Below are 22,458 nucleotides of genomic sequence, written 5' to 3' on the forward strand. Positions count from 1 at the left end.
AAGGGGAACCTGTGGGAAAATAAAATACAACAAGAACAAAACTAACATCTTAGTATACCCTTAAAGCAGTTAAAAAATAAATGAGCTCATTTTAAGAAAATGGAGATCCTTTCTTATTTCTCCATCAAGTCCAAACACTATAGGAGATCAAGGCCTTAAACTTTGTCCCTGTCTCTGCCCTATTTCTCTAAAAACACAAAAGAATAAGTAGAGTAATAAGTTCTGGAGACTTAGATAAAGAAAATACCTATACCAGCTAGACATTATCAAGTCTACAGAACACAAGTTTTCTATGTTCTCAAAACATTATAGAACAGAAAACAGCAAAAGATCTAAACACTATCCAATTCAAGCCTGAAATTGGGAATTTAACTGATAATAGAAGTGAGGCAGTGACCAAGATCACCAAAACTTTCTTTTGCTTCAGTATTTACTTTGACCTAGCTGAATTCTGTCAAGTTAACAAACATTTATTAAGAGCTTACTATGTGCCAGGCATTGCATTAAGTGCTGGAGACACGAAGAAAGACAAAAATAGTCCCTTATCTTCAAAAGGAGCCCATTCAAATGGGCTTAAATTTTGCAATCTCAAATTTTACCACATCCATCCTCAAAAATCAACATCATTTTCACAATAATTCCAAGTTCAAAATATTTCCCATTATTCTTTTAAAATTGTTAATACCCTAGCTACTTTTCTTTCAGAAATACCTTCTCTGATTCTAATTTTTGGTCCAACCGCCACTCATGATTTGTTTTGTTGTTGAGCAACAACTCGTTTTTTCCTTACTTGTAACAAAACTGGCTATTATGAACTCTAAAAATGCTCTAGTAAGGAGAGGGAAAAATCAACAACAACAACAAAAATCAAATCAGCATGAATACTGCAATTCTAAATAGAAATAAGTTTCATATTCAATTTTAGCTGATTCTTCTAAACATATTTTAAAGCAGTCTTTCTCACCTAAAATCTTCTTTGATTAATTATTTTTTACAGAGTGAGAATTCAGAGCTCTCTACTTAGGATGGCATCTTTAATAAAGCTTCTCAAAACATCATCCAAACTGAAAACTTAACAAAAACACTCATACCTGACTAAGAAGCTGTCCATGAAAGATGGTATTCACCACATTCAAAACCTGTTTGATAAGTTTCTTTTGAGAACTGGGGATGAGAGCTGGATACCTGGTTCCTGTTGTCTCTAGTTCATGCTGTACTTTATCCAAAAGTTCACAGAGGAATTCCTGAGCATCTTGCTGGGCATAACCACGGAATGCTGGTATTAGCCTCCATACTGAATGTAGCATGGCAAAAGGTGACACCAATGCCCATTTTCCAGACCACATAACTTGGAAAAGAGTATGCAGTTCATGACAAAGAGAAATGTATTTGGAACTTGGCTCCCTGGGCTGAATAAGTTCCATGCTCCTGCTTTTAGATGCACCACCACTTAAACCTGAAGACAGACTTGAGCGTCTTAACCCAGGAGAGCCTTTGTATTTTTCTTGATTTTCTTTTATGTGAAACATAGAATCTGTGATTGGTGGATGTTTACAAGAAGATCTAGTCTTCCCACTAGCAGCTGTAGCCAGCAATTCTTGAGTTTGGTTCAGATCCAATTTTAAAAAACACTGTCGAAAAATAAGTAAATGACTTAATACCTGCAAGATAGAATTCATATAGCAGGTATTACCCAAATTCCTCAATCCTGTTACCCCAGGAGTCACTGTTGGTCTTCGTTTGATGGGAGAATCACTCACTTTTCTTAATCTTATTTCATGTGAGGTAGACACTTTTTTACCAATCACTGGTGATGCTGGGCTCTGAATAAGTTTCTTTATAGGGAACATTTCCGTAACACCAGACTTGGCAAGGCCTTGCAAACGTGAACTTTTTCTTGGAGGCATTCGCTCCATTTCTGCCTTAAATTGACGCTTCAATTCCTGTCGTCGTCTTCTTGCTTCTTCTCTCTTGGTTTCTGCTTCTTCCTGAAGTCTTTCTTCTTCTAATCGCCTTTTTCCAATGGGAGTTTGTTCATACCAAGATCTAAATACTTTGCCCATTAACATCCGTCTCCTATGCCAAAGAGCAGTGAACATTTGATCTTCATTTCGAAGGAGAGCTTGGGCACCACCATGTGAAGGGTAAGAGTCATCACCGGTACCCATAGAACGTAAAATCCTTCCACTCCGAGTAGTACAGTTATAATTCTGACTTTTGATTGCACTCAGGGTACTCCGTAATAATTTCAAGTCACCAGTTGCGTTATCATTAAGAACATAGTCATCACAAAGATAACAGAAAACATACAACTCATTCACCTCCAATGCTACTGGGTGGTTACTGTCCTGAAAGTGCTTGAGTGCATGTTCTTCAATGTATCTTCCACATGCCACGTGTGAACAGCTAAGGCAAGCCCACACTGAATCTGTCGTATTGCAATCCACACAATGCCATTTTTGAGGATTGAGGATGGAATGATCTTGAGCAAGCCGGAGCCGCCCAACATGCTTGCATTTATCCATTGTTAATATTTAGGTAGTCTAGCTGAGAAATACATAGTCCAAATGAGTTTTTGTCCATAACTTGGATCTGAAAACTAAACACAAAAGAATATCAGTTTCTGGAACAAGCAAAACAAAATTTGTTTAATACAATGTTAATTTCTCCATTTTAGAAGTGCTACTGAACAATGCTTTTTTTTTTTTTTCTATTTCTGATCTGCTTGTCAAAGTAACAGGTGCTCTCCTTATTTTCTGTAGACTTTATTTCACTAGTCACACCCTAGATATCCACTCTTATTCCTTGCTACCTCTCTCAAAGCATTTAAAAAAAAAATCCACCCTTTATTTGGCCCTATTATTAAGAATTAACACTTACATGGGGAAAAGCTTTATCTATACCTCATTTGATCACCTTATTAACTTTCCCTTTAAGGTGTCCATCCACCTATACCTCTGTCCTCTCTTTCTCAGCCAAACTTCTAGGGAAAGCTATCTTTTACTCTTCATCTTCAATTCCTCTCCTCTCACTACTCAGTCCTCTGAAATTTGGCTTTCTCTAAGGTCAATAATAATTTCTTAATTGTCAAATCCACTGGCTTTTTTTTTAACTCATCCTTTCTTGACTTTCCTCTAGCAAAAGACACTGTTCATGGTATCCTCCTCTATTACTCCCTTCTCCTTGGCTTTTGATGACACTTGTCCTCTACTAGTCCTCTATCGCCTGTTCATTCCTCATTCTCTTTGCTGGATTAACATCCAAATCTTGACCCCTCTGATCCATTAGTAATTCTATCCCAAGGCTCTAGATTAGCTCCTCTTCTCTACCCTCTCTTTTTGGTGATCTCACCAACTCCCATCAGTTCAACTGTCACCTTTCTGCAGATGACTCCCAGATCTAAACATCTCCCAAGTTCCAGTTCCACATCACCAACTGCCTATTGAACATTTCCAACTGCAAATACCACAGGAATCTCAAACAGAATTTATTACCTATCCTACACTACCACCGCCATCACCACCACCACTACCACACACTGCTTCTTCTTCCCAAATTCTATTAAAAGCACCAAGATCCTTCTTGCCAGCTAGGTTTCCAACCTCAATTATCCTTAGCTCTTCATTCTATCTCACATCCCAATTCCAGCCAGTTGCCAAATCTCATAAATTCTGCTTTCCCATCTCTAGCTATTATCCTCTTTTCTCTACTTATAAGCCACCAACCCTAATCTATATCACTTTTCACCTGAACCAAGGGTCAACCTCCTCTTAAAAATATATATATGTACCTATTCAGCAATATACTATCTCCCCAAAACAAGTCCACAAGTTGGCAGAGCTCGGATTTCACTTACTCATTCTGAAAAGAAATTTGGAACTATGTCTAAAAAATTACCATACTGATTATACCTTTAGATCCAGCTAACATATCATTACTAAACCTATAGAAATATTTACATCAACTATTTTTATATTAAGCAAAAATTGGAAACTAATGCTGTTCTACCAGAGAATGGATAAACAAAATGTGATCTAAAAAAGAACTGAATATTACTATATCAAAGGAAATAATAAAATGGATAATTTCACAAAGGAAACTAGAAAGATCTTTATGAACTGATAGAAGGTAAAGAAAACAGAATTCAAACAATGCATACAATGGTAACAGCATTAAGCAAATAAAGTGATAAATCACAAGTTCAAAGGAATGAAAATGAAATATGCCACTCACCTATTAAGAGAAGTGATTAGCTTGAAATGTAGAGATATACATTTTTTTTGGTCACATCAATGAATAATTTTTTTTGCTTGACTAATATACATTAAGATGTTTTTCAGTTTACTTGTTCAGAGAGGGACTTGGGAGAAGAAAAATGCTAATTTGAAAAATATTTATTACTTGAGAAATAAATTTTTTTTTAAATAAAAAGGAAATCCCTTTTCAAAAACAAAGCTAACCCCCCCCCCCCCCATTACGAAAGTTTCTTGAGGGCAGTTAGGTGTTTTTGCCTTTCTTTGTATCTCAAAGACCAGCACAGTTAATAAAAAAGGGTGATTTACTAGGTTTTTAATTGAAATCCTATCTTCAAATGTCTCCTCTCTTCATTCCACCCTTCAGAAAGGCTTTGTGTACAGCCTCGGCTTCCCAGACACACTAGCTGCTTAATTCCTCTACCTCACATGCTATAATTCACCAGTATGCCTTTTACAAAGAGTGTTCCTATGCCTGGAATTCCTTTCCTCCTAGACCAATGTGTCATACACAGCAGCCTGGCCTGAAGAAGCCTTGGTCAATTCCCCAATTATTAATATCCACTTTATCTGAAATTATTTTGGTTTTGCTCTGCATGGAATTTGTATAAAAATTATTGTCGTATATGCTATTTCCTCAACCAGAGAGGTCCTTGAAAAATCAGATCCTTTTGTGCTGCCTTATACAATGCCTGGCAGATAAATAAATGCTCTCTCAATGATATCTAAAAAGTAGCTCAACTCCACTTCCAACTTTTCTACATCGACACTTTTCTTATTTATCATGAAAAGCTCATTTGAAGAGCTTTCCAAGACGCTGTATAAATTCAATTAGTATTTGATTTTAACAAAAGCACACCCTCTAGTGGTCAAAGAGGCTAATAATGCATATTTTTCCATTTTGCTTTCAAGTCAATACAGCAGAAAGTGAGAACTTAAAATATTTTTCACTAGTATTTGCGTATGTTCTAAGTATTAAATTCTAGATTCTGTGGAACCTATTCATTAACAAGTAGCTTCCTTTATCTTTTGGGGATAAGGGAGGAATCTAACATTCAGAATATCACTGTTCTTTTGTATTCATTCCCATGCCTCCCAATTTGCTTTCAATAAACCTGAACTGCCTTTGTGAATATGGATGCACAAATATGAACCTGTGTCAGCAAAGGATTTGATAAAGTACAGGTTTCATACTATTCTTGTGGAAAGAATGGAGAAAACTAGATAGACAACAGGTCGATTACATGGCAGACCCCAAAAGTAGTCATTAATGAGAAGATGTAGATTTAAAAGATCTCCAATTAATCATCTAGATCTTGGAATTTGTTCCATGTAATTTAACATTTTTGTCAATGACTTTAAGGTACAAATAGCATGTTTATAAAATCCGGAAATGAGGTATAGGCTGGTAAAGAAGGTAATCTGGATTCAAAAAAGCAAACTAGATTAGGTGACTTGTCCTCATCACACAATTTAAATATCTGAGACTGGATTGGAATTCAGATCCTCCTGATTCCGGTGGGGTTGATGCTATACCCACTGTACCACCTGCCTGCCAGTAGATCCAAAAGGGTCTTAGCAAATAAGAACGTATGATGAATGTATACATTGAATTCAAAAGTATTCCCTGGAGTTCAGAAAGCCCTAGTTTGTCTAAAAAAGAGTTTTTAATAGACTGTAAGCAAGCTCAATGTGAATATACAGTGGCTGCACTGATAGCTACCAGAAACAAAGCAGTGATTGTCTTCATCCTTCTCAGTCCACAACAGAAACACTGTACTGAGTTCTGGGCATCATCACTTATAATATCATAAGCCAGACAGCAGCCTGATTGGTAAAGGGAGAACTTTGAATACATGTCACAGAAGATATGTGAAGGAATTGGCAATATTTAGCATAAAGAATAAAAAATTCACAGACAACATTAATAGCTGTGATTATTATTATTATTGCTGAGGCAATTGGGATTAAGTGACTTACCCAAGGAATTGTAAGTATCTGAGGCCAGATTTGAACTCGGGTCCTCCTGACTTCAGGACTGGTACTCTAACCACTACACCAACTAGCTGCCCTGTTTAATTATTTTAAAGCAGATAACTGCTCTGATAATAGCCTTAAATAAAATAGGAATGAAGCCAACTTTATAAAAATAAGAACTATTCCCCCATTGATAAATGTCAAAGGATATGAATACAATTTTCAGAAGAAATCAAAACTGAATTAAGTCAATTGAAAAAAATGCTCTAAATCACTATTAATGAAAGAAATGCAAGTTAAAACTATTATAAGGCACTATTTTATATTCATCAGATTGCTAACATGAGAGAATGAGAGAAAAGGAAAAGTACAAATCTTAGGTTGTAGAAAAATAGGGAAATGAATACACTGTTGGGGGAGTTGCAATACTACTTACTAGGTCTGTATCTCTTTTTTTTTTCCTTTTCTTTTCTTTTTCTTTTCTTTTTTTTTTTTTTTTTTTTTTTTGAGGCTGGGGTGACTTGCCCAGGGTCACACAGCTAGGGAGTGTTAAGTGTCTGAGACCAGATTTGAACTCGCATCCTCCTGAACTCAAGGCGGTGCTCTATCCACTGTGCCACCTAGCTGCCCCAAGGTCTGTATCTCAAAGTACAAATCAGGGAAAAGGGAAAAAAAAAAAGTTGTGATATATGATGGAATGATATTATGCTATAAAAGGTAATGAAATGAATGTTCCAGAGAAATCTGGAAAGACGTGAGACGATATGCAAAGTGAAGTGAGCAGAACTAGGAGAATATTATTCACAACAGCAATATTATACGATCAAGTTTGAAAAACCTAGCCTTATTTAGCTATATTGCTTAAACAAATTAGTGGTCCAGGACAATCATGGAAAAAAAGAAAAAAAAGAATAACTCCTCCAGAGAGAGAAAACTAGTTGCAATTTATTTCACTTTTCTGCAATATGGATAATATGGAAATGTTCTATATGATTTCACATGTATGTGCTTTCTCAATGAGGGGGAGGGGATTAGAGGGAAAGAGAATTTGGAACTCAATTTTTTAAATGAATGCTTAAAAAAAATTAAATTTTTAAAAATTTAAGTAAAATTTAAAAAGCAAGTAAGTATTTTAAGGACTGTATTGCTCCTGTTCCGTTTGGCTTCACAGGGCAGAACCAGAAGCCATGGAAAGAAGTTACAAAGAAGCAAGTAACAAAGAAGCAAGATCTGATGTCAGAGGAAAAAAAAATCCTAACAATTAGAGTTGCCCCAATGTGAAATAGACTGCCTTGAACTTCTCTCAAATCAAAAACCAACAAGTATCTTCTATACTCGGCTTTAACTCTTCTATTTGTGTTAAAGCTGGGCTGATTTCAAAATCTCAATTGTTAATTTTGGAATAGGAGAATAATTTCAGATTTCTTACAGAGACCTATTTTTTACTTAACCCCTTCTCTCTTGGGAGTTGTCTTGTTGAGCAAGTCTACAAGTCAAAGAATGATCCTGCTTACAATCTAGTGAAAAGAGTATAAGTAATTCCAGTCTTGCTAGTCTTGACAACTATCTTTAGATTCTTCTATCTGGAAAGCACTTCTCACTTCATCAGCTAATTCAGTGTATTCCTCTTCCCTTCCCCTTTTTGAATGATGTTCAAGAACTTATTTGGATAACACAGAGTACTGCTTGGCACAATACTGTGAACAATGGAATAGAATTTGGTATTCAGTCATTGTGGACCATAGCATGCCAATATTGTCCACTGGCTTTCTTGGCAAAGATATCAGAGTGGTTTGCCATTTCCTTCTCCAGTGGATTAATTAAGGTGAACTGGTTAACTGACTTGCCCAAGGTCATACAGCTAGTGTCAAAGGCCCCATTTGAACTCAGGTCTTCCTGACTACAGGCCTAGTGCTTTCTCCACTGGGTCCCCTAGTTGTGTCCTAAAACAGAATGAGTTATCATTTTATTAATGCAAGAAGTAATTTCTGTAATATTGACCTCACCATCTGAATTTCTCAGTCTTTTTCTTGAAATAAGTGGGTGACTTTGCAGAAAAGCTTATAGGCAAAGCTATCAAAAGTATAGTTAAATATGAGAAAACTGACTCTAGATTAATTTAGTCCAGTACCAGCAGCAGCCTCCAAGTACTTGTGGAGAGTTCTAGAAAGAGCTTTGATAAAGCAAGTTCTTCTATACCACATCAAAACAATGACAAATGTATGCTGAATTCCATTCTATTCTTAAGAGGAGGTTTCCAGAAAGGACAGAAACCCTCAAAGGAGAAATTAAACAGAAATTTTTTTTTTTTTAAATTTCTTTCCCAAAGGCCTTGAAATAATGAATCGATATACATGTCAAAGAAAACAAGGATAAATCTCTAGAAAAATAAGATTACAAGTTATTATACTTCTACACAAAATAGAGTGTAATTTGGAATTATGAAACTGCCATTCTAGAGGAAACTGGATTTTTATGAATTGATACTAAGTAAAATAAGCAGAACAAACAATCTGTGCAGTGATAAAATAAAAGAGAAAAGTAACTTTCAAAGACTTTAGGATTCTGAAGAATGATTAACAAAACATGCCACTTACCACTTTTAAGTGATCTATTTCAAATGCCCAAAGAAACATATATTTTTAAACAATGTGGGAATCAGTTTTGCCAAACTAAATGGGGGATTTTTTAAAAAATTTACTCAATAAGGGAAAAATGGTTAATGGGTAGGATAAATTAATTTTTAAAAACTTACTTTAAATTAATTTGTAAAGTTAAAATAAAGGAGAAAACAGGGCAGCTAGGTGGCACAGTGGAGAGAGCACCAGTCCTGAATTCAGGAGGACCCGAGTTCAAATCTGATCTCAGACACTTAACACTTCCTAGCTATGTGACCCTGGGCAAGTCACTTAACCCCAGCCTCAAAAAAAAAAAAAAAAAAAAAAGGAAAAAAGGGGAAAAGTACCCACCTGTACAAAAATATTTACAGTAGCTTTTTTAAATGGCCAAAACATAACCTTTAATCAAATTGCTTGCCTTTTCTATGAGGAGGAAGGAAGGGAGAGAATCTGAAACTCAAAAGTTTTAAAAACTGTTTTCATGTGTAACTAAGGAAATGGCCATCTACTGGGAAACAACTAAATAAATTATAACAAATAAGTTTACCACACCACAAATTATAATGAATGGCCACTTTCAGAAAAAAAAAATTGAGGAGACTAGTTCAAACTCTGGCAAAATGGAACAGAACCAGACAATTTGTATAATGACATTATTTTTTTAAATGACCTTGAAAGAGTTCAATGTACTGACAAACCCTAATTTCAACAATGTGGCAAACTACCCAATTTGATGATAGACTCAAAATGAAGAATTGAAAGGCATGTTTTGGGGGCATGGTCAATCAGTAAACTTAACCTTGCTTGACTGTGCAATATTTGTTATAAGGGCTTTCATTTTCTTTTTCTTTCTATTTTTTTGGAAAAAGGGTTTCAATTGGGGGAGAATGTTGAGATAGAGAAAAAATTAATACCTGCGATTTGAAAAAAGATTGTTTTAAAAAAAGGAAAAGAAAAAATAAAGCACAAAAGGTACATTTCTGAAAATACGATTAAGTATAAAACTTAAAAGACTGACAAAAGTTTCTATCATTGAATCAATTTAAGGAGAAAAACTATCTAAAAATCTAAAAATGAAAAAAATTCACTGCAATGGAAATAAAATTATCAAAAATTACTATACCAAATAATATTGCAAAATGAGCATCTGCAACAAATAGAAAATGAAAAGATTAACAAATAATAATACATATCACTTAACTAGAGAATTCTAGTGTTTGACAAACCCAAAGATACCAACATTTGGGATAAGAATTCATTATTTGAAAAAAACTGTTGGGAAAACTGGAAATTAGTATGGCAGAAATTAGATAACACCATATACCAAGATAAGATCAAAATGGGTCCATGATTTAGGCATAAAGAATGAGATCATAAATAGATTAGAGGAACAGAGGATAGTCTACCTCTCAGACCTGTGGAGGAGGAAGGAATTTATGACCAGAGGAGAACTAGAGATCATTATTGATTACAAAATAGAAGATTTTGATTACATCAAATTAAAAAGCTTCTGTACAAACACAACTAATGCAAACAAGATTAGAAGGGAAGTAACAAACTGGGAAAACATTTTTACAGTTAAAGGTTCTGATAAAGGCCTCATTTCCAAAATATATAGAGAACTGACTCTAATTTATAAGAAATCAAACCATCCTCCAAATGGCCAAAGGATATGAACAGACAATTTTCAGATGACGAAATTGAAACTATATCCACTCATAAGAAAAAGTGTTCCAAATCACTAATGAATGGATGCCCATCAATTGGAGAATGGTTGGGTAAATTATGGTATATGAATGTTATGGAATATTATTGCTCTGTAAGAAATGACCAGCAGGATGAATACAGAGAGGCTTAGAAAGACTTACATGAACTGATGCTGAGTGAAATGAGCAGAACCAGAAGATCACTATACACTTCAACAACAATATTATATGAAGATATATTCTGATGGAAGTGGATATCTTCAACATAAAGAAGATCCAACTCACTTCAAGTTGATCAATGATGGACAGAAACAGCTACACCCAGAGGAAGAACACTGGGAATTGAATGTAAACTGCACTACTGTCTTTCTACCCAGGTTACTTATACCTTTGGAATCCAATTCTTAACATTCAACAAGAAAATTGGATTTACACACATATATTGTACCTAGGTTATACTGTAACACAGTTAATACATATGGGATTGCCTGTTATCTAGGGGAAGGAGCAGAGGGAGGGAGGGGAAAATTTGGGAAAATAAATACAAGGGATAATGTTATATAAAAAAAAATTACTCATGCATATGTAATGTCAAAAAAAATTTTATAATTATAAAATTAATAAAAAAAAAGAAAATGATTGATTAAACAGAAACTCTATAAATTTGTGTATTTACAAAATAATCCCCAAAAATTTGTTTTAACTGTGCATACCCTTTGACCCAGCAGTGTTACTACTGGGCTTATATCCCAAGCCCAAAGAGATCTTTAAAGGAGGGAAAGGGACCTGTATGTGCAAAAATGTTTGTGGCAGCCCTTTTTGTAGTGGCTAGAAACTGAAAGGATGCCCACCAACTGGAGAATGGCTGAATAAGTTATGGTATATGAATGTTAAGGAATATTATTGTTCTGTAAGAAATGACCAACAGGATGATTTCAGAGATGCCTGGAGAGACTTACATGAGCTGATGCTAAGTGAAATGAGCAGAACCAGGAGATCATTATGCATAACAACAATAAGACTATACAATGATCAATTCTAATGGACATGGCTCTCTTCAACAATGAGATGATTCAAACCAATTTCAATTGTTCAGTAATGAAGAGAGCCATCTATACCCCGAGAGAGCACTATGGGAACTGAGTGTAGACCACAACATGGCATTTTCACTTTCTGTTATTGTTTGTTTGCATTTTTGTTTTCCTTCTCAGGTTTTTTTCTTTTCTGGATTTCATTTTTCTTGTGCAGCAAGATAACCGTATAAACATGTATACATATATTAGATTTAACATATATTGTACTACCTGTCATCTAGGGGAGAGGGTAGGGGAAGGAGAGAAAAATTTGGAACACAAAGTTTTGCAAGGATCAATGCTAAAAAATTACCCAGGCAGATGTTTTATAAATTAAAAAAATAAAAAGTTGTTTAAAGAGCAATTTGTATTACACAAACTATTTTCCAAGAAAAGAACAAAAAGAAAGCATTCTATCAAATTCTAAAATAAGAGATCTTGATTTTTATACCAAAGACAAAGCAGAGAAAGAATAAGAGCAGTACCACTGATTAACACCAATGAAAAAATACTTTATGAAATATCAGTAAGGAGGTAACAATAATATCAAAAAACAATTCATGTGAAAAAGATAAGATTTATACAAAGAATTTTAACTTTAGGAAAACAGCATACGAAGTAAAAAAATAATAGATGTAAAAAAAATCAATAAAACATTTAAAAACACACACTAAATACACTTAGAAATGGATAAATTAAAACACCTTTACTTAACATGATCAAAAGCATTACCAATAAAGAGTGAGCATTATTTGTAACAAATAGTGAATAGGTTTTCCAGTTAGGCACAAAAATGAAGCCCAACATCCCCATTATGATTTGGCTTACATAGCACAAGATATGCCTGGTGCTGATAAAGACAAGGGAAAAAAAAAAAAAAAGACTAAGAACTGAATCAAAATCATCTCTATACAAGGACAATAAGTTTTTGCTTAGAAAAGAATGGAGAATCAACCACAAAATAAAGAGCATTGCTTCAGCAAAGTGGTAGCTTCCACCATGATTCCACTGCTGTTCAAGATACCACCATCCACCTGGTTATGTGGGCTCACAAGCCCTACCACAGTAACTTTCCCTCACTCCCCACATCCAATCATATGTCAAAAAAATCTTATGAGTTCTACATTCACCACTTTTCTTCACTCCCAAGACCACCAGCTAAGCTGCAGATGGTTGACAGCCTCCTCACTTGGCTCTCTTACCTTCAATCTGTCCCTCTCTCTAACACATTTGTCCACAAAAATGGCCAATTCCTAAACCACTAGTCTGGCCACTTTATTTCTCTGCTCAAAGGAGCTGCATTGCCTTTTTATTGTAGGATAAAATACAAAATCTTCTAATTGTCATTTAGCATCCTTCACAACTAGGTTCCAGCCTAGTATTAACAGACTTAGTTCCCCACTGCAGGGATATACTAGGGATGCACATCTTCCTCATCACCTCTGCCTTTGAAAAATCTACCCCTTCCTCAGCAGCTCAATTCAGTCCCTTCATTCCTCGAAGTCTACCTAATATCCCCCCCATACTGTTTTAATTTTGTGTTCCTTTTCTATTTGCTTATCCTGGTATTTGTTATCACCCCCTATCCACTTTCAAGGAAGTTTCTGGAGGACAGAACCAGGTTTGGTTTTTTTGTTGTTTTTGTTTTGTTTTTTTGCATTAAGTAGAATGTCTAAAAAAGCTGCAAGTCAATGTCCACAGAGAAAACACATCGATACCATAAAAATAACATTACTAAGCAAATTAAATAAGATTTAACAGTTTACCAAACCATTAAAATAGTTAAAGTAGTAATAAAATCCACATGGAATAATAAATGCTCAAAAAAGAATGGCAGGGGTCAAGGATAGGAATAGAAAAAAGTTGGGCAATGTTAAATCACATTATAAAACAGTAATTATCAACAAACTATCTGGTATTGGATTAAGAATAGAAAAGTTATCTAGCAGAACAGGTTATTACAGGTACACTTCCCACAAATCACAGAACAAAAAGCACAAGGGAAAAGATCTCTTTATTCATTAAGAACTGCTGGGAAAAGTAAGTAGGCATTTGGGATAAAAGAGGTTTTAAAGCAGAATCTTACACTATGCACTACAGTATATTTCAAAAGGATGATGATCTAAATATAAAAAGTCATACTTTTCAAAAGTTACAAAACTGTACAGAATAGATGAATTTATATAACAGTCCGTCACAGAAATTATGAAACTACTAACAACTGCTTTAGTATGTAAAAATGAATGCTACTATAATTTAAAAAAAAAAAAGCATTAAGAACTATCTGATAAAAAAAACTTTAAAATCTGCAGGGAAAATGACAGTGTCAGAGCCGTTCTTCAATCAGTGGTCCAAGAATATATAAAGAAACTGTTCTTATAGTACTATCATCAAGAGGAAGAGGTGCTTACAATTAGAAAAGACTTATTTGTAAGAAAATATTAATGGCACTATTCATAGTAGCAAAACCTGATAATTTTATATGATTATCTTTATTACCTTTGATAAATAAAAGTAATATCTTGATACTTATCAAATGTTGAGTGAACAAATTAAACTGTGATATATGATTATCATGGAGTGTGACAGATCATTAAGAATGACAAACATAAAATGCACAACTGACAATAAACTACTAAGGTTAAGAAAGAAGTTGTAACCACTTGATATTATTAATGGTTTATGAGGGGTTTTTTGAGAGAGGAGCTTAACTGTGGGTGTGTTGGGGGGGTAGTATGTACTGAAATAAAATTTAAGTGCTTTGGGAGAAAATTAATAGAAGACATCCCAATTTCCTTTACAAGCTTTCTTCTTTGCTTAATTAATTACTAAACTTGTCAAAACCTTTTCTATCCATCTACATTTCCTATTAGCATTTCCCATGTCAAGATAGAGTCAAAAATTTTTATAATATACAGATAAATAAATTAATGACCTCATAACAGTCCATGTTAAACCTATCAGCTACTTTTCTGCTAACTTGAAAAGCCTAAAATGTATTTACCTGCATTTTTACTATCTCTGCCTATAGATATCCTTATTAACGTTAAAGAACTTAGCCTTCAGTGGGCAATTTAGGTTATAATTTGGGCCTTAGGTTAATTTTTCTATCCATCAAAGATAAAACAAAACATTCTAGACTATTCTCATTTCCTTTTCCCCTTCCTGCAATAATACCAAAAGTTCTTTTCTTCTGAAAAAGCTCAAAGTGATGATCAAGGTATTTGTGACATAAAATGATTTGAGAGGCTACACAGCCAAATCCAAGGCTAGAATCAGTCTTCTGAATCTTGGTTCTTCTCATAATCTTTTCCATAGGCTTTTTGGACAAAAGCCCTCTCCTCTTCTGGTTGATCTGCTAAAATACATTGACTCCCTCTGCTTCAATCTCCTCCCTCTCCAACACATCCTTTTCCTAGACTTTCTCAAGCATACGCTAATCATACTCCTATAATAAAAACAGTCATTAGTTCCACTTCCTTGCAAAAACCCAACCCCCCCCTCTATAAAAACAAACAACCCCCCACACACAATTATTTAGTAAGACATTCAAGGCCTCTACCATTTATTTGACTCTAACCTACCTTGCAACTTTATTCTACTTTAGTCAAAAACTGATTTGTTTTCTTTTTCCAATTCGTTGCCACCCAGTTCCCAGTTCCAATTCTCCACCTATATCTATGATTGAAAGAAATCCTTCTTTAAAACTCACCTTTTTCTCAATCTCTCTCATTTGAAAGAGTTCCTTTCATGAATCTCCAAGATCACTGTCTGCCCTTTCCTTTACCACTAACTAAACTGTACACTTACTTACACAGGTTTCTCACTTCCGATTAAATTGTAAAATTCTTTTTAAGTGGGGAAAGCTTCATTATATCTCAAGAGAGCTGAATGACACAAATTAAAGGAATGGATAGCTACAAATTCCAGGGGTACAACAGAATGGCTACAGTGGATCTTTAAAGGCCAACTGGTTAACCCCGCCTCCTCCACCCCCCCAACCCCCAACCCATTATTTTACAGATGTTTTAAGGAACAAAGTTAATAGGATTTGAACCTAGATCAAATCCAATGTTTTTTCTTGTAGCCTAGAGGGCAGTAGAGGGTGGAATAAAAGGGTTCTTTAATAGGCCAGCATACACCAGTCAAACACTGTGTTTTAAATTGTACATAATTTTCTATATTATACTTTCAAGTCCTTAGCTCTTTAAAGAGAATGTGTAGAAAATACATTTTGAAAACTTGAAAATATTTACATCTTCTATATAATCATAAGCATTATCTTTTTTTTCCCTCTTGCTGCAAAAGTCTCTTTAGGGAATAAGAAGCAACTGCTCGTCTACAGTTACCGAATATTTCACAAAAATTAATGTAACAATCCTCAGCACTGGAAAGTTATCAGCAGGGGTAGAGATCTACAACTTGCCCACAATGATGAAACCACAGCTTTTTCAAAGCAAAATATAACTACCACCTGCAGAGAATGTTTGAAAAACAACTAACCTGATGAGTTTCATCATGAGTTTTGCTATCATCCTTTATAGCAGTGTTCTTAGCCTACATGAAGGAACATATGAAAACTCTAGATATTTTTCTGAAACACATTTGGACAGGTCAAATATAGGACTGCAAAAACTTAAGCCACTGCCACAGTTGCAAATTTTCATAAATTTGGTATAAGCAGGATAACTGACATGAGAATTTAGGGTTAACCTAAACCATTTTAAAACTTGGGCTTATTTGCAGAGCATTATTTTTTTAAATCACATAATAAAGACCTAATGAATCAACAAGTCTTTTCACAACTTAAAACTAGCAACCATCCTTTACCTATAAAATTAAATTATTTGTGATACGTCTTAAAGGACTCAGAATTGAAAAGAAATTTAACTTTATATGAAAGGCCTGATATTCCGGGAACTATCCAGCCTTTGAACATCTAATTCCTGTGAAACTTAAGTCCTTGAACACAAAGACAATTTCACTTTAGAATTAGAAAGAGATCAAATTAACACCATGAATATGATGACTAGAACAAATTGCTTTTAAATAATAATAATAATAAAAGATATCAGAGGAATCATTCTAACTTCATTAAAGTCTAGATTCCCTTTGGAGGCATATTTGAAATATTTAATCTGGCTATTTTCTGAATACTCAGGGCTGACTGCTTGGTAAAATCAGTTTTTCAAAATAAGCAACACTTTAGAAACATCTCAAATAGATTCTTTAGATGTTTAATTAGAGCCTTATTAGGTACTTTGTATAAGTAGATACAGGACAATGTCTTCATTAAAGACTTTAAAACAATTTTCTCCCCTCCAGACAAACAAAACAACCTCACTCTCAATCAATGTGGTTAAGAATAAATAGATTTATAATCAGAGCTGGGAGATTAGAGGTAGTTTACCCTAACTTCCAGCACAGTCAATTCAAGAAAGCTGTTCTTTATTTCATATTTATTTCATAATAAAACTGAAATACTTTCCCTTTTAGATATGCTTTCCCATTAATTGTTTAGACACCTATTCCCAGCATGGCCTGAATTCTAGAATAACTGAGAATCTGCTAGTTCTTATATAACTTATTAGGCAAACCACTACCTTTCCAAACTTTTCTCATCTTTCAAAAACAAAACTAAACCAGGGTTGATATTTACACTTCAGAGTTGAGAGAAAACTTTGAAAACTGCAAAACCTTATAAAAATGTGAGTTATTTCCCTGCTGGTCTTTCTGTTTCATTCCTGAATTAGCCTATGATCCTAAAATTCTCTTTATCTAAGACTCCTCATTACCAAGTCCTCAACTCCCTTTTTTACCATCTCCCCAGTGCTTAGCACAAAACCTTCAAAACTATTAAGATTTTAATAAATAATACTTTCAAAGCATTACAACTGTAAATTTTTGTAAAGGAAGGATAAATTTAAACTTGATTTATCATTGCCCCTCCCACCCCATCACCATGTACATACTTAGGACAACTAAGCATTCATCATTGATGATTTCCTCACAACCTAAGCTTTCACAGAAGACTTCACCCAAGAATCAATTACTATTTACCAATATTCACCCCACAGCTGCCAATACCAACTCCGGAGAGACTGTGTAATACTCACTCTCTTCAAATATTAGGTGAAAGAATTTGACAAATTCTTTCAAAACAAGACGTTTTTAACCTAAGATTCAGTGATATGTTTCAACCCCTCTAGGAACTTGGATGGGAAAAAAAAATGACATCTTTATTTCATCAATCCTTAACTGAAATTTTGCATTTCCTTCCATTACTTAAAAACATTATTGCTTCAGAGAAAGGATTCCACAAGGCTTCATGACTGCCTAACAAGTCCATATCAAAAAAAAAAAAAAAAAATCAAAAAAATGTAAAAGATTCAGTAGTTTTATGACTAATATCTTGCCTTTTAAGATTAATAAGGAAGTAATCACTATCCTAAGTGAATAGATAGATTTCTTGATCAGAATTAAGAACATCTGACAAAGTTCTTTCAGCCTAGGTTTCCTTTTCAGTAAAATGAAGACTTCACTAAGCTGGTTCTAAAGGTAAAATGAGCATATATATACAGAGCATTTTATAAACCTTAAAGGGCTGTATTAATCCCAGCTATTATTATCATCACTATCATCCTTGTAGGAATACTAAGGCAAAAAGCACCTGTTCAGTTGAAAAGGAATCAAGAGGTAAAATTCCATTATAATCAGTACCACAGCAAGGGAACAGTGCTACTGCTATGTCCAAGAGGATGAGGGACAAGTCCTGTATTTTGGGGAGAGTCCCTTATGACTTGGATTGAACACAACAAGTCCTACTTAAATCTGGAAATAGACCCCCAATTGCCCTCCTAGTTCTGTTCAAATAGATCTTCAAACTAAAATACAAATTTACATATGCCTTTTCTGGTCCTTCATTCAAACTCACTGCTATGGTTATGATGATGATCAATTTACTAGTAGCTGAGAAGCTTCAGAATATTTTTGTTCTGCCATCCAAAACCCCATTAATTCAGACTACTCTTCTTATCTCTCACTTCAGAAGTCATCTCCGGAGAACATTCATCCTAAATCCCAAATCAACTACAAACAACACAATGGTTTGGGTTTTTGGTATTTGGGCTTTCAAACAAAAGATTTTGGGGTAGACTGAACATAGACAACTTAGAAAATTCTGAACTATGGACCAAAAAAAAAAAAAAAAAAAGCCTAGCTTTTATTTTAATAAAATGTTTCAGCATGATTTCAAGATAACCTAACTTTTACCTTTATCACAATAATGTTATTTCCCATAACAGAAAAAAGGGGCCAGCTAGAAGAGGACTATCCAGGAGACATCTGGAGTATTCAAATCAAATCAGATTAAGAGTTGTCATTTGAAAGATCCCTCCTCCTCTCCAAAGTTTATCCCCCTAATTGTCTAAGATAAAATACGTAATTCCGAAATCTTTGAGGCTTGCAGTTTTGTCACATTTCATCAAAATAAAGAGTCTTAATAATCTACTTTCTGGAAGAATTCTTGGAGTCTAGTAAAAGTCCAGCGTTTTCTCCATGTTGACTCAATCAAAAGCTGACATTCATTTCTGAAATAGCCACTATGGGTAGGCATTAGTGATATCATCCATTAACTCCAAAACCATATTTATCAGGCTGAAAAAGAAGTTGACAGTGAACAGAGTGGGGACATAAAAAAGGGATGGGGAGGGGAAAAGAGAGAAGGTAAATGACTACATTGTCCCTACCAAATCTCTCCCACTCCACTCCGGGAGATGAGAACACAAAAGAACTTTTGAGCCCGGCACAAATGTGGAGCTCATTTCAACCACCTCCACAAAACACTGGACTCTACTGACAGCCCAGGAGCAGTTTGTTGGAAGTTGGCATCCAAACGTGCCAGGACGCCCAGGTGTCCCCTTCCCAAGATCGTCTCCGCCTTAAGCTGGCTCTCTCTGCCTCCTTCCCTCCAGCCTCATCTCCCTGCGTCTCTCCCCTCCTTCCTTTGATCCCCTCTCTCCTGTCTCTCCCTCCCTTTCCCCCATCTCTCTCGGTCTCTTTCCCATTTCTCTCTTCTTTGTCTCCCTTCTCTTCCTCCTCTATCTCCCCATTCTCTCTGAGTCTCTGCCTCCCTTTGTCTCCGGGCGCGCCGCCCTGCACACAGTAGGCACTTCCTCCGCCGCGGCCCCAGCTCAGCAGCGCCCGAAGTTCGGCAGCGCGCATCTCCCTCGGCGGCCGCGCGGTGCCCCGGGCCCGTAACAAAGAGTGCCGAGAGCCAGGAGCGCCAGGCCCGCCGGCTGCCCGACGGGGGGCCCTGGGTCCGGGGGAGTGGGAGGCGGGGCCAGGTGGGCCGGGGCGCGCGGCGGCCGCACTTTCCGCAGGCAGCTAGGGCCGTGGCGGCAGGTGCAGGCAGCGTCGCGGACGGACAGACTGACAGATTGACAGACCGAGGGACCGCCGCCCGCCCGCTTGCGCCCGGCCCTCCTCCCTGTCTGTCCCCCACCGGGATGCGCGCCGCCCCCCCGGCCCCGCCCCCGCCGCTCCGCGTAGTCCCCCCGGGCCCGGGACGCCGAGGACGCAGAGAAACTTCCCAGAGGCGCCAAATCCAAACTCCCAGGAAACCTCCTGGTCCGGTTCCCGCCGCCGTCCCGAGGCAGGCCAGGCCTCCGTAGCCGGCAGCCAGCCCTGCTCCGGGGGCCGGCTCAGGCCCCAATCCCGGGGGGGGGGCCACTGTGCGGGGCCTCCCGCCCCGCCTCGCGCCGCGCCCCCGGGACCCTCCCCCTGCCTGGACCCGGGAAACTCCTCCGTCCCGCGCCCGCCGCCGCTGCCGCCAGGACCGCCCTCCGCGCCCGCACCGCCCTCGCCCGCGCTCCCGCCCCCGCGCCGCCCGGTCGCTCACTCACCGGTCTCAGCCAGAGCCGCCATCTTGCGAGCTCGCCACCCGATACGGCGACGGCGGCGGTGGCGGGAGCTACAGCAGCAGCGGCGGCGGCGGCGGCGGCAGCGGCGGCGGCCGAGAACCGGCCTCCTGCGTCACGCCGTGACGTCAAGCCCAGTCACGCCCCCCTCGCGCCTCAGTCCGGATCCCGCCTCCCTTCCCTCAGCGCTTCCAATTGGGAAGCTCTGGTTGGGGGCGGGTCAGGGGGTGGGGCATGTGGCCTATGTCAGGGAAACCTCCCCGGGCGCTTCACTCTGTGAATGAACTTTGGGAAACGGAGCCCGCCCGGCGCGCGGCTTGCTTCCGAAGCCCTCCGCCCGGAGCATCCTTCTTCTCCCGCAATCGGGACGCTGGATTGTTAGGTTTTCCTGATGGACCTCCCCCCCCCCCCAAAGAGTGACAAGCTTGCTTCAGTTGAAGCAGGGGGAGAGGGGGAAGACTTGTACAAGAGTTGTTACTCATGCCCAGTGTGTGACTCAGCCGGTGCCCCGGGGCTTGGCCGGGGAGCGTGCGCGCTTCTCTTAGTTATCTGGACCGTCAGCCAGATTGCACAAGTGCAGTGGGAGGAGGAAACGAGATAACAACAAAGTGTGACTAAAACAACCACCGCAGCTCCTAAACGAGAAAAGCTTCCCCTGCTACCCCAGTTAGGCCGGTTAGGTGTTGAGGGGCCTGCTCCAAAGGGAGTCCCCAGGCTCTGGGGACCTTGGCTGCTCTGGCCACCTGTTGCTCCATCTCCACACTCCGAGCCTTTTTCTTGGCGGCGGCCTCCCACCGTGCTAGGAACTCGCTCTCCTTCCTCATTTCTGCCCCGTGGTTCCTCAAATCTCAAACTGTTCCTGCCTGCCCGCTGGACTTACGTCCCACTTTGTCCAGTCCATACAGCGTTCCTCCGTAATTGCTGACATGTTCCCCCACCCCCATCCCCAGTGACACAGAACTCGAGAGCCTTTTGCCTTTGCTCTCCCTGGGCTTAGGCAATGACTTACCCGGACGGTGGAGCGCTGACCACAGTCCACTATTCGGTACTTTAAAGAACCACTTCAGAATCGTTGAGCTTCCCCGTTCCTGGTAGAAATAAAATGAACAAAGATAAATTAGGGTAAGAAGTGGCAAGCCTTTCGAGCTTTCCCCAGTTGGCAGTGTTTCTCTCCTGAAATGACTCTTATGTGTTCATTGGGGTGCCACGTTGTATGCACACTCCTAAGGAGCAGAATCTTTTTTTAATCCACTTGTGCTATTAACAAGCACCATCACAGCAAACATCCCTTAAAATGCCTGTGAATGCAATCACAGCCTTCTGCTTCGCCCCACAAAAAGGTCACCCCTTTCCCAGCACAGTATAGAACGAAACTTTTGCTTGACTTGAACTGAATTATTTCACATAATAATCTGTCCCTTAGCCGGAGAGCTAAAGCCCAAGGAAATGGTGAAAATTAAGTAGCAGAGACGACAAGAAAGGAAAAAAATCTGAATTTTTAGGGTATGCAGACCTTCAAGGGGTGTCACTGGCTTCCTGGCTGTTCCAAGAGCAAGACACCAGATCTCTCCGTTGGAGGTATTTTCTCTAGTTGACTCCCAGAAGGCTCTTCCTCCTCCAGACAACTGACCTCTTTCTCGCTTCCTTTAAATACCAATTAAAATTCCCATCTTCTTTCCAGTGCCTTTTCTCCCCAATTTCCTATTTATCCTGAATATAACTAGCTTTGTGTATATTTGTTTGCATGCTGTCTCCCCCATTAGAATGGAAGTCCCTTGAGGGCAGGAACTTTCCTTTCCCTCTTTGTGTACCCACAGTTCTTATCCAGTTGGCAGGCACTTAGTAAACATTTAATGTTTATTGACTGATTAATAATTCTCGGCGTTTGCAGGGGGAGGGGAAGGAAGTGCTGG

General features: G+C 38.0%; 1 protein-coding gene across 8 annotated transcripts in view; it reads right to left on the reverse strand.

The window, feature by feature from the left end:
• Window positions 1-22,225, reverse strand: part of USP44 (ubiquitin specific peptidase 44) — a 50,647-nt gene extending 28,422 nt beyond the window's left edge. For 6 of the 8 annotated variants that reach the window (XR_012482795.1, XR_012482794.1, XR_012482793.1 and 3 more), the window contains exons 1-2: window positions 20,531-20,665; window positions 1,092-2,599 (exon numbers count right to left, since the gene is read on the reverse strand). Coding sequence is in view for 4 of the 8 variants with exons in the window: in XM_074271297.1 (XP_074127398.1) it covers window positions 1,092-2,525 (1,434 nt within the window). In the remaining 4 variants the exon portion in view is untranslated. Of the gene's footprint in view, window positions 1-1,091; window positions 2,600-4,233; window positions 4,405-20,530; window positions 20,666-21,554; window positions 21,634-22,058 lie in introns of those variants that run through there. The other 2 variants (XM_074271295.1, XM_074271296.1) reach the window with 2 other exon arrangements.
• Window positions 22,226-22,458: the final 233 nt, after the last annotated feature.

The sequence above is a fragment of the Sminthopsis crassicaudata genome, chromosome 5 (genome assembly GCF_048593235.1).
Source record: "Sminthopsis crassicaudata isolate SCR6 chromosome 5, ASM4859323v1, whole genome shotgun sequence".
Lineage (NCBI taxonomy): Eukaryota > Metazoa > Chordata > Mammalia > Dasyuromorphia > Dasyuridae > Sminthopsis > Sminthopsis crassicaudata.